The sequence below is a fragment of the Neolamprologus multifasciatus genome, chromosome 12, assembly GCF_963576455.1.
Source record: "Neolamprologus multifasciatus chromosome 12, fNeoMul1.2, whole genome shotgun sequence".
NCBI classification, from domain to species: domain Eukaryota; kingdom Metazoa; phylum Chordata; class Actinopteri; order Cichliformes; family Cichlidae; genus Neolamprologus; species Neolamprologus multifasciatus.
Window position 1 is genome coordinate 23,348,114 of NC_140450.1, and position 13,444 is coordinate 23,361,557.

The window sequence follows — 13,444 nt, forward strand, 5'->3', positions numbered from 1 at the left end:
GGATCGACCAGTACTCAGAAAAATGGGAAAGTCTGAGGAGCTCTGAGAAGGAGAATTGTAGATTTGCACAAGCTGGGAAGGGCTACTTTAGAGCAATTTCTAAAAAACTGCATATTCCAAATTCAAAGAACTGTACTTAAGTACAAGTTATTCAGATGTGTCACCACTTTCCCGTGGTCTGAAACAGGCGCCTTGAGGCGACTATTGTTGTGATATGGCGCCATATAAATAAAATTGAACTTTGAATTGAATTTTAACTGGAAGAAGACCCAACGTGTCACTCTCACATGAGAAGAAATTGAACAACCCAGGAACCACCAAGGCTCAAGCCTGCCATAAACTGGAAACTGATTGAAGCAAGTTTTACATGAGGGGGGTGCCAAACTAGTAAAAGGCCCCTACTTCAAAGTCACATAAACAAGCCAAATGACTGCTAGAGAAAAGGTTTATGGTCAAACAAGACAAAGATTGAGCTGTTTCGCCAGAATGACAGGAGGCGTGTTTGGAGGACTGAAAGTGAGGCTTTCAAGCCTAAGACCCATGTACCAGCTGTCAGACATGGTGGTGGTAGCATCATGCTCTGGGGCTGTTTGGCTACCAGTGGTACATTGCACAAAGTAGATGAAATAATGAAGAACGTGGATTACCTCTAAAATCTTCCAACAGCGAGACAGTTGAAATCTGGACACAATTGGGTTTTCCAATAGGACAATCAACCCAAATATACATCAAACTGAATATGGAGTGGCTAAAGCAGGCTAACCTTAACCCAAAGACATCACCTCAACCTGATTGAAAATTGGTTAACTATGCTTAAAAGCCCAGCCTATGCCCGAACACCAATCCGTTTAAATGAATTCTACCTATTCTGCAAAGAAAAGTGTTAAAATATCCAGGCAGTTATTACAAAGTGTCTGCTACAGGTGCATCTTGCAAAGTGACATTGAAACCTTTTGTGGATTTGAGAAAATCCAAAATAAATTCAAACATGTGCACCGATTCTTGTTTTTTAAAGTCATTAAAGATGAAAGCTGTGCAATCATTCTTACCTGGAAAAACAACAGTTGAAAAAAAAAATCAAATTACTATGACATCTATGCCCACAATGAGTGGAGGTAAACATGTCACCACAGCTGTATGCAGGCTATATACACTTTGTTAAACTACCTGTGTTTATCTCACAATGTGCATCTGTTCACTTCATCCTTAATACAACATAATACAAAACTGTATAAAATTAGTTTAATTTTAATATGTCTCTTCAATAAAGTGGTGGACTAGAGGTGATCTACCCAGAGCTGGACATTTATCAATGCCTCATAATCCCAAAGAGCCTCAGAGAGAAAGTCAGCCAAGTTTGGAAAGCCCCACAGGTTTACTTCTCTACTGCACAGAAGGTAAGACCTCATTTATGGAATTTCAGAGCTATGAAATACCCCCTTCTAATCCTGTATTTGTGTCCACAGAATAATTATTCCACTGCTGAGAGTTGTTAAATATGAGCATTTTGTCTTATTATTCTTAGTATTCTGCAGGGAAAATGGTCAGAATTATTCTAGCAGTTATAGTTTGGGGGCAAAGTTAAACATTATATTTTGTCTCTGTGAAGACAGCGTTAAGTGGGAAATATGCACATGCTTTTTTCCAACACTAGGGGGCAGGAATGAATAAAAAAAGGTTTCATGTGTACCTAAGTGGGACAGCTCTAGCGTTACATTTATAAGAGGCATAATTTAAATAACAGCTTTCTAAATCATAAGTTAAAATAAAGTGTTTTTATTATATATGTATAACAGAACACTTTAACTTTTGAGTATCCCTGTCCTCTTCTGTTACCACAGCTGCACTCGTCATTGTTTCATTGCAGCAACCTCTGTCACCAGAGGGGGGTGCAATTACCCCACACTTGTAAGTCTCTCAAGGAACAATTGTCTCAAACAAAGGTTATGTTGTATCTGCACTTATAGTTTGTACTATCAAATTGTAAAGTTGGTAATATTGCTTGGTGTCCTCATTTCTGGTCTTTGAATGACTAAATGTAAAAAAGAAAAAAAAATTGTGAATTGTGATTTTTATCAGTACAGCTGAGAAGGATCCAGCCTAAATCATAAGTATTTGATTGAAGCTACAGCTTTAAATTTCTTGTTAGCCTTAATATTTTGGATAAGTTTCATTTGAATATGAATCAGATGATGTTTACTGCTTGTAAGAAGAAAATGACATTAACAATCCATGCCTAAATAAAATTTATATATAATAGACTGAAGCAAGAATGGAAAATGAGGTGAAAGTGCACCTAGCTGAGGATGCTTTATTGTTCTCTCCAAATCCTTACATTCAGATGATCTGTGTAGTGAAATTCTCTATGCGATTACTTATCAGTGGATCATTTTCTGTGTAGTTGTGAGCAGTAGATTGAAAGAGACATGCGACCCATTCCACAGAAAGAGCGCTGAAAAATCCTACATCTGTAAATTGAAAACTTAAATTGAAAGCCACCTCGATTTAGGAGCTAGTTTATGAATTTCAGAGCTAAGCAGTCTAGCTTGAACATGATCTATTGCCCTTCTCTTGCCCAAACTCCATTTGATCTATGGTCGTATTATCTGTAATGCTGTCTTACATGATTCTCTTTTATTGCTAGAATCAGTGTCAGACAGCAAAACAGATTACATGTTAGATTAAATCAATACAAACTTTATTTGCTCGGCTTTGAAATTCTCAATTCTCCATTTCTCCTGACACTTATGTAAACACACGCTATTGAAGGCTGAGATTGTCGCCCGTGGTTCTGCGGTTGGTCTGCTGGTCCACCACGCTTTCTGTCACCGTGCCATGCTGCCAGCGCTGCTGCTATTCTCTGCCACACAGCCCTTGTACCCGGTAGCAAGAATACAGAATAGTGGCCGCTGAAATCCACCCACTGTAACACCCACTTCATTACTGGGACGGGATGCATGCCTGCTGAGTAATTGTAATAGAACACAATGGGCAGTAGTCCCATAAACCTCAATCTAAATATGTGCTCATGACCAAAAACAAAAGCAAAGGATCACAAAAACTGCGGATTTCTGTGTCCAAACTTCAGCGCTACTGTTTGCCACTTTGAACTTATGTGTTATGAAAACCTGGCGTGTGTGCTAATGGAGTGTTTTTAGAAATCCTGCTTACACTCTGCATCTTCAGAAGCATCTACCGTGTGAAGTGAGTGGGATACGCATTGGTTCATGTGACTGAACTGAAAACACGGCCGGATTACGCACAGTCTCTTGAGTAAAGGTAATATGCTAAACACTGTAGGACAAATGGAGACATTTTAGAAAGAGCTCAGAGTACAGATTGCTGAAGGCCCCATGTTTGACATGAACGTAGTTTCATAAATATTTTAACCTCTGAACCTGTTGGTGGTCTAAAACACTCCTCCGTGACTGTAAATTCTTTGGAACTCTATTTAGATTGCTTATTGCTACTATGAGTAGTAATAAGCAATTGGTCATTATAGTTTGGCTTTTCTCGACTGTACTCCAGTTGTAATATACAAAATACACAGTGCAGTCACCTTGTGATTGGGATCAATTAGGAAATAAGGTCATTACTTTACACTTATAACCTAATTCATTCCTCAAATTTAGCACATAAAGTGAAAGTTGCCTGTATAAAGAGCATTTGAAGAAATAATTGGAACCTGTTACTTTTAGTATCAAGATAAACGTGATGAGTTGGAATCAGTCAGTTACATTTATGTACTGTGGGTCATGCATCAGAGGTCTGTGAGTCAGCTCACTGTATGCACTGTATAACACGTTTTAAAGTAACATTGTGCTACCGTTGCTAAATATCAATGTATATGCACTTTACCAGGTGGTCAATATGAAGAATTCAAGTTTATGCTTTAAAAAGTTTCCTAACCAAATTTCAGAAAAAGAAAATTCAAGTCGTCCTATTTCAAATCTAAACTGTTGTTGTTTCAGTCTATATTAATATCTGCTGCAAATGCCAAAATGCTTTTAGGAAGATTTGATTCGCAGAAAGCAATAGTGAGTTCATCATGTAGATAAATGCTCTTTGGAGAACCAGCAAACTTGCCTGAGGACAGAAAACCTTTGAAATAGAGCTGTGCTTACAGGAAAGAGTAAAGCAAGAGTGAAAATGAAAGCATTTATTATATGAAAAGGATTTAAAACTGCATATTTTGCTGTGTTGCAGGTCACCCAGGCGTGCATTTTGGCACAACAAGAGAGCCTTTAAGTGAATTCTGTCCTGGTTTATTTCAGGCTTTATTGACCATTTGTAACAAGGCAGATTGGATTCATTGTAGTCGTTTTATTTTTAATTATGGAAAGTTTAAAAAAATGTTTTTACATTTATACATATCCTTACACATGTTTTTAAATGCAGGTAAGAAGCCTTTCCCATGGGTCTTAATTCAGCCCTCGGATAAACTTCTGGTCTTCTGTTTTTACTTCCAGTGAAGTACCAAAGCTTTATACGTGCACATGTCTACACCTATATCACTGGCTGCTATTAATTCAACTAACTAATGTACGATCTAAAGGCACTAAGGAATAAGTGACATACAAAGCCTGCTCGCACTAATGTTACACAGTTTCACTATTTTGTTTTAATCTGAAGGACATGTTTGTCTTGTTTTTTTTTGTTTTTTGTTTTTTTTTTAATGAACCAATTAATTCAATTATTTATTTTAGATGTTCTTTTGTGCATCCGTAAGCCTTGTCATGCTTGTTATTACTGACGCTAATGTGTGGTACGTTTTATTTAAACAATTTTATTTATTTATTTTTTACTCTTTATTTCGATGGTCATCTTTCATTGATATAGTTTGTGTAAACAACACAGGCCACAGGATTGCTATCTTTACCACATAGTTACTCCAAAATTGGAGACAGTTTTGGAGTTGTTTTTCTTTTCTTTTCTTTTTTTTTTTAGTAAGGACCATAGCCACAGGGCACATTCTTAGACATGGGGGATTTCAAAGCCTTGTTTTTGGGTAGACATTTCTTGCATCTGGTGGATGGAATGAGGGTTTAAACCATTACTGCGATTAGAGCTGCCTCACTATGATCTCTTGAGCTTGCTTACTGCTGCTAATAGCTGTTTCCTCTCTATTTCCCTCTATCTTTTTTCTTTTTCGCTTTCTCTCTTTCCGTGAATGATTTTTATGCTTTGCTAAAACATGTGGGGGCGTTGAGAGAGGATTTAAATGCAACGATCCCCCTCCTCTTTTTTTGGTGAATCTCAGTGTTCTTTTCTGCAAGCCTCTGATGACGACAGGGCAGCTTTAAGCCTGGCAGTGCCCACGGCAGGCTGCCGTCTCAGCGCTGCCCACTCTCCTCTGTGTTGGCATGCTGGAGAAAGCGAGGGTGGGGTTCCTCTCTAACAGACCCTGTCATTCCTAGGAAAGCCTACATGTCCACCCATGCAGGATTCCTGATAGGTCTTCATGTTGGGGATGTGATAGTGGCGAGATAAGGGTTTTTATTTTCCGTAGGTGATGGCCTTGATTCAGCAGAGAATCTAGAAGATGCACATCTAGCTGAACCAACATGGCACTTCCTGCACTTTTTATATGAAGTTGAGGGTCAGTTAGTGAAACACGTACCATCTAATTGCATATTCATTGTCATCGGGTGGGTGTTTTTGGCTCTACTGGATTAAATTCAGCCTGTTTGGCTGGGATTCAGGGAGTTTATTTCCTTAACTAATGTTCCCCTTTGTCATCATAACACCCCGTTAAGCTGACCCGTATCCCGCTCCATTCAGACACAGCCCATTACTACACAACATGTATGTATGATTCACACAAGCTTCTAAAGAGGGGAAGAATTCCAACCTTGTGCTACTAGGAGTGCTGGATTGATGATGCATATTTATTGCGATGAAGCGAGGCAATAAACCTCCTCCTTGCACAGAAGAAAAATAATTTGCATCTCATGGAGCATGTGTGTGGCATGTGGACCGCTACAGGTGAAAACAGAGGTAGTTATACAGGAAGCCGCGAGGTTTAAGGTTTGCCCTCATTTGGCAAGTCTGAAAAACAAAGAACAGTTTATTTGAAATTATATGTAGACTGTACCTGACACCTGTATATCTCATTTTTACTTCTTTTTATTTTTCATTTCTACTACCTTTTCCTGTTTGTTTTTCCATCCACTGTAATGATAGTATATTTGTTTTTTTTTAACTACTCTTTGTACCCTGTTGTTGCAGTAGCGTGGCATTCCTTCACCTTACGTTTGCTCTAAGAGCGTAGGCAGCAGTACTTGTATATAGTGGCTGTGAGTAAAATATGATTTCAATTACCATGAAAATGTATTGTGTTATCAATGGGAGGATAAGAACAGATTAAAGAAGCTCTGGTATGCTCTTACCACTGACAATGGTCAGGCTTATAAGCAGGCAAGCTGAATTTGAGAAAATGATTCACGGTTTGACCAAAGCTCTAAAATCTAAAGCCAGCTCAACCTACCAACATACATTTAAGAGGAACTTTTCTTTTATATTGATTGGACTTTTTTTATTTGTTTGTTTTTAAAGGTCAATTTTTTCCTTGGCAGGAAAAATAAATGCTGTCGTTCATTTTTAAAAACGTAACAACTGAAGACAATGGGCGACAGTTGTGAAATTCGTTAATTAGATTCAAACTTGCCTCAGCGCAAAGGTAATAGCGACGACTTAGCGAAGCAGCAGGTCTTTAATAAAAATACCACCTGAACCTGTGCTGCCTCATTATTATTCAATATTCACACAGAAACTCTCTCTCTCGCTCTCTCGTCGGTTCATATACATTGACTGCGAGATCTGTTCAGAGATTCATAATCTGCATGGGAAGTGCGTCTGCTGTGGATACTTAGACAAACATACAAGATTAAATTTCTATTTATATGAGCCACAGAAACCTAACATTTGCCAGAGAATCACTGTAAGATCTGCAGACGACTCGGTTGTGCTTTGACACAGTGAGAAACTTGCACATTTTCCTTAATGTGTTCTGTCCAGCTGGGGGGGGGGGGGGGAGCGGAGGTAGAATAAACTAGAAACTTTCCTTTAAATACTTAGTCGTAGAATATTGCGTCTTAAATATAAAAAGGGCAACTAGAGACTTGAAACTTTCCAGACAGATTTACTGAGGTGCCTATGTGTGAAACTGAGGTAATTGACTCCCCCCTTTTCTTGGACAGCTTCTTTTGTTTTACGACTAAGTAATTGCAAAGTTATAAGTGATCAAGTGAAGTTTACTTAAGACCCAGAAGCTTGGCTTAGTGGCATTTTGCCCAAAATGTTTTGTGCTTCTCATTTGTGGTCCGGCACAGGGGTTTAGTTACAGCTGTGTCCCAATCCTCTGATTCACCTTCTTTAAGAACAGCTTCAGGGCTGCTCATAATGCTTAACTCTCCATAATGCCATCCCCTTCATCTCCCCAGTGGTCTTATTGTCTTAAACTCGAGATGGGGAGAAAGAGTGTAAGAAGAAAAAAAAAAAAAACAGGTTAATACATGTTTGGCTCAGGCAAAGTATCTTTTCAAAGACAGACTCTATTTAAGTTTTTCGGAGAATGTTCTTCTAGTGTTTCTCGTTTCTCCCAACTTGTTTAGTTACACTTTCCTTTTTTTTCACTGCTTTTTGAGGTAAGTTAGGTTGCGTTTGACATTAGAAGGCTGCTTGCTGTCGTTGCAGCCAGGTCCATTGGCGCGTCGATTGATCTGAGGGAATGATAAAACTGTCTTCCGTGTCAATTTCCTTACCCTGTAGTTTGGAAGCAGAGAAAATGTTATGCAAATGATTTGTTAATCCCTTTACATTATTTGTTCCATTTCTCCCTTTCATTTTCACACTCAATGTTTCTAACACAGCGAGCTGACAGGCGGACACCCTCAGACTGCTAATTCTTAAGATAGCAAAGAAAGTCAGTCATCCGTCCCACATTTAGTATGCACTCGCTTCAATTAATCAATGTGACTTTAATGATTTACCTGAAAACCAATCTTGAAAAGGCCTTCAGCTGTCTACATTTTAAAGAACTTGAACTTTAACCTTTGTTTTTTCGGTTTTGTTGTGCATTTCTTTTTTTACATGCTATCAGCAGATTAACAGTCTCAAGGAAAACATTGACCTGCGCAATTAAAGCTATAAAATCAGCATAAGCACGATAAGACAGCTGAGCCTAAGCCGAGAGAGCACATGAAACTGTGACCAGTGTTTTTTGTTTTTGTTTTTTTCCTCTCCCCCCCTTTCCTAGTTTTGTTGTCCCAAAGGTTGGTGTTAAAAATAATAAGAAAGAGGTGGGATGGTCTTAGATTCAAGAAGCTTAAAATGCAAAATCTCAAATAAGCCCAATTTTTTCCACCCAATGGCGTTGCGTTTTGGTGGGTTTGTGTTGATCGTCTCAACTGACTCACATGCCGCCCCTCCCCAAATAAAAACACTAGAGATTTACGTGGCTTTTCAAAAAATGTATCTAGACATTTATCCAGCTTAATCTTCTTAACATATTAAAGTGATTTGCTTTACCCTGAAGTGGCTGAAGCTGCAAGCTCACCGCCCCTCATGGCGCTAAGACCTCAGAAGCATTGTGGACACCTTCCGCTCCTCATAAAGAGGGAGGTGGGCAGAAGTCGACCTGCTTCTCATCTGTGGAGCTGTGGCTGTCCCCGCTGTGCGTCCATTTTACTTTTATTTTTTTGTTCTGTTATTAGTCCAACTGTTGCACTCAGTCAGTGTTCTTAGGCACATGGCTCTGCCAGCACTGCCCACACTGTGGTGTGGAGGTTTGGAGCTCTCAGCTTTTGAGCTGAACTGAAAGAGCTCTCTCACAGAGTAGGTGTTGGCAGGATGCTTTGTTTCTTTCTGTGAATGTCATAAGAGGTATGGATAATGAGAAAACCGAAGCGTAGTGATGGCATGATATATCTGGGTGCCAAGTTTATGCCCGACTGCAGATTTGGGCATTTTCAGATAGATGATGTGCTTAACCTTTTCTTCAGACGCGACACAAATCTGAGAATCAGTTGTGACAGTTAAAATGTGTTTTTTCCTTAAAACACCACTTCACAAGCCGGCCAACTAAAAGGTCCTGGTCAAACTTGAGTATTGCTAATGTCCTTACTTGGCATAATGCTCTATGGATGTGCCTGAGGGCATTAGTGTTGCCAGATCTCATCAGGAGAGCTAAGAGTTTGCACTTGGAGATATTCATTGTAGCTGAAGTCTTTGACCATCCATTGTCATCGTGGTATTTAGCTTAATGTGTGTCAAAGTTAAATGTGACATTGTGGTCAACTTTTTTTTTTTTTAAAGATGTGGTTAAATTCAGACGGGACCGGATGGGTTTGAATAGGTTTTTTCCTTTAATGAATGAAATCATCATTTAAAAATGGCATTTTGTATTCACACGGGTTATCTTTGACCAATATTAAAATTTGTTTGATGATCTGAAACATTAAGTATGACTAATATGCAAAAAAAACAAGAAATCAGGAAGGGGCTTATACTTTCTCACGGTACTTGTACTATTTTTGAAGTGACACGTTAGGAATGCAATTCAGTTGAATTTTATTTATATAGCACCAAATCACAACAACAGTCACCTCAAGGTGCTTTATATATAAGGCAAAAACCTACAATAATACAGAAAGAAAACCCCAATAATAGAATGAGCCTTTATGAGTAAGCACTTGGTGACGGCGGGAAGGAAAAACTCCCTTTTAACAGGAAGAAACCTCCAGCAGAGGGAGAGCCCTCTGCCGCAACTGGGTGAGGGGAAGGGAAAAAATGAACGAATAAATGCGAAGCTTTGACCACAAAACCTTTAAGTGTTACTGTTGAGGGAATATTAAAGTTCTCCTTTATGGTGCAGTGTAGCTGACCTGATACCACATAGCTGCATACAGGGTAAAAAAAACAGGTCACTCATGGCCTGTGTGGTTTCACCTTTACGTGTGTCATTTTAGAGTGATGACACATTAAAAAAGGTTTTGTTTGTCACATATACATGGCATGAAGTATTTTGTAACAAGAGCACTCAGAGAGTACAACTCCCTCCAAAGGGCGTGACCTTAACCATGACCTGATTGTCACCAAAATAAAATCAGCTCAAGCTGTTATTGGTATCTACCATCTCACAAAATGTAAACAAGGCATCTTGAAAACTGGACTGCTTGACTGCTGACAAACAGACAAACTGTGTTATTTGGGTTATTTGGACATCACATAAATCAATGCGGCAAATACTCTCTCCTGAGAAACAGAATCTTGTCTAGTTTGGGTAGATTAGCTAGAAAAATTACTCAAAGAACTAGGGCTGTGCGATATGACCAAAATCTCATATCCCGATATAAGAATTCTATCGTCCGATAATGATATAAATCACAAAAATGTAACATTTTTGTAAATTCTGTGAATCTCGGGCAGCTCAACTTGCGGGAAGTGTTTCCAGCTGCGCGTCATATAGCTGGAGTCGAGTGTTTTAACCGATGCATGAAACTACACATTTTTAGACATAAGTTGTAACAGCCGCCATTTTCTTTGTGAGTATTTATTACACAGCTTGCTGCGGGTAAAAGCCTGTTCTAATGTTTGAGTCTAAGGTTTATTTTTTAGCACCTGGCGGCTCTTTTTTACTTCTCATCCGTAAATAATCTGCTCTTTCACGTGATTCAGTTTATTTTGAAAAGTCTCAACAGGATCTTGAGCTTTATTGTGAAAGGTTTATGTGGATCATAAACAAGCGGACACGCGATGGTGTTACCGTCGTTGTTGCTAACCACAACGCATAAAAACAGGCACTTGTCCATCCTAAGAGAAAGAGAGAACTTTAAGAAATTAATATAGCCACTACAGTGACCATCAAAACGGTGAAAAAATATTGCCGTAAAGAGTTTATTTTGCGACACCATGAAACAAACGATAGCGTAAAATGAAACGATAGACGTCGTCATCCGATATATATCATTTTATCAAACAGCCCTACAAATAACTTATTTATGAGACTAGTTGCGACTTACTTGTGATAATGACACATCAGTTATGAGTATAGTAACTGTTATAACTCTGATCTCTTAAATTTTATGCATTTATGTAGAGATTTGATTGCAGAGCACAATTCCAGATCATATACAACACGGCATGAAAAGAGCGTAATAGTGTTGTTATGTCGATGAATAATGGATCCTTTACAATGAAACTAATGATCTAGATTGTAATAAAACACTGATGACTCATTATAAATGTTTTCTTTTCCCAAAAGAAGAAGAACTCTGAACTGTGTTGTTACATTTAACATGCAGATATAGGTTTCAGGAAATGCATTTGCTGCTTACTAAACAATATAATTTTTATGTAGGTTCCTGACAGATATTACTGGACAGGAAAGACACAACAGACAGTGATCATTGAGACTCTCACAGAGAACATGCTGTATGTTCCTGTCCTAATGACTTGACTGGGTTCCTGTGAATTTGTGCACTTATTAGGATTGTGGCTCGTGGAATGGAATGTATTGTTTTGGTTTATCTCTTTTCATATTCAAACAGCTACTTGACCTCTTGTACTTGGACTAAATGTCTGACAGGTGTTAAAATCATGCGCTGAGGGTATCCAGATAAATGTTGTTGAACGTAGCAAAGCTCCACTTCAAACAAACTATGAGTGGTAGCTTCTTTTCATAGCACGCAGAATAGAAGAAATTGATTGGAACTGGGAGGCTTAGGACTGGATTTTCCTCAACCATAATATTTTTTTTTTAACAACTGCAGCTTAAATTTAGATATTTTTTTTTCCTGGCTTTGTTTTTTTTTTATATTTCTTTGTCCAAATCCTATCGAGTGGTGCTTCAGGTTTTTCCTTGAGTAAAAAGTTGATATTGTTGTGAGGAGGGAGAAAGGACTTTTTTCATGTGTGCAGGAATGTAGATTTCTTCCCCCCGTGAAATCCTAATTGTGCCTTGGAGGGCTGGTAGGGTATCTCTGCTCAGCTCAGCTCAACAGGATTTGTGTCTGTGTATGTTAGAGTATGTCTCTTAGCTTGAATACGGATATAACCCTTTCATTGCACAAGCTGCTGATTTTTCATATTTGCCGATAGGCTGATCCTGTGTATCCGTAGCTTTTTTTGTGGAAGACATTGAAAGTTTTTGTTTGGGAAGCTTCCATATTTAATTTTTCTTTCCACTTTAAATATTTGATATTTGTTAAGAATTAATGCAGATAACGTGCGGACCTCTTTTTCTGGCCCGGCGGTTTCTTTCGAAACTCCCCAGAGCAGGTTCGGTCAATAGTGCATGGTCAGATGGATGACATATCGCAGGTCAAAACCATATCTGTCCCTGCACGAGTTATTGCTGTGCATTTATCTATGCAAATCCAGGATAAGATCCTATCTGCCTGCAGCGACATATCCCCCTGGATTTCGTCTATGTGAGCTAGGCAGGTTATGGTTGACAGTTAAAAAGGAATTGCAGGAACATATATGCGGAGATTATTGCTGTAGTCATTAATTGTTGCTTGAAAGGGGATTAGGATTACCAGTCCTATAGAACACTCTAACACCTGTCCTTCCTCACATCTAACAATGTTACTTCAGTTTTCCTTATTTCACTATCAGTTCAAGTTGGCAAAATAAAAAAGGCTGATTTATTCAAATGAATCATCAACGCTGGAAATGATTCAATATGTGCCACATTCAGATGGGTGATATATTATTCCCTTGGGGAGAGGCAAAGATGGAGCTGTGGAGCTGTTTTATTTGTGCTGTCTTTATCAGTGTGTCAGGCAGAGAGGCTGAGCTTGTTCTCTATGAATGGACGAGCCCTTGAACCATAAACCTGTACCTCCTCTGATAACAGTTTTTGCATTGTGATGTAAGTGCCATTCTCTGTGATGTCCTCTCTGACAGCACTAAATATATCAGCACGCACAAAATGATCTGTCAGACGAATTATTTTATTTCAACCAGTTCTCCAAAACTAAGGATTTTCTGTGCTGGGTACACAGGATGTGTGTGTGTGTGTGTGTGTGTGTGTGTGTGTTTGAAGACTACATTGTGCATTTTCTTAAGGATTCAAAGCAAAGCACAGCATTGTGGTTGCATTTCACCAAGCTTTTGCTGTTCTGTGGTTTTAACGCTTTTGCCTGTAGGTGAACATTTTTACTGTACTCTACTGTCTTCCATACTTCATGCTGAATATCATTCGGTGCTATTTCTGCCGCTGACTGCTCTGACGTCTGAAATCACCATATCTTCTAAGGTGATATGAGTGCTCCCTGAATTACTCAGAGCCCATGATGACATGGACCTGATTGTCAGACGGGTGGGCTGGTGACACTGGAACACAGACGGTGCTTGTCTGTTTGAAATATTCAGTTTCAAGCTTCCAAGCCCTGGGCAGTCCTCTCTCCCAGTCTCCCAACACCCAGCTTCGCCCACTGAA

The 13,444-nt window shown here is 39.0% G+C and overlaps 1 protein-coding gene across 2 annotated transcripts in view; it reads left to right on the plus strand.

Moving 5' to 3' along the window:
- The window catches only part of pebp4 (phosphatidylethanolamine binding protein 4), a 55,738-nt gene that overhangs the window by 2,977 nt on the left and 39,317 nt on the right, over positions 1 to 13,444 (plus strand). For both annotated transcript variants that reach the window (XM_085179317.1, XM_085179318.1), the window contains one exon: positions 1,271 to 1,397. In XM_085179317.1, the coding sequence (XP_085035443.1) occupies positions 1,271 to 1,397 (127 nt within the window). The remainder of the gene's footprint in view (positions 1 to 1,270; positions 1,398 to 13,444) is intronic.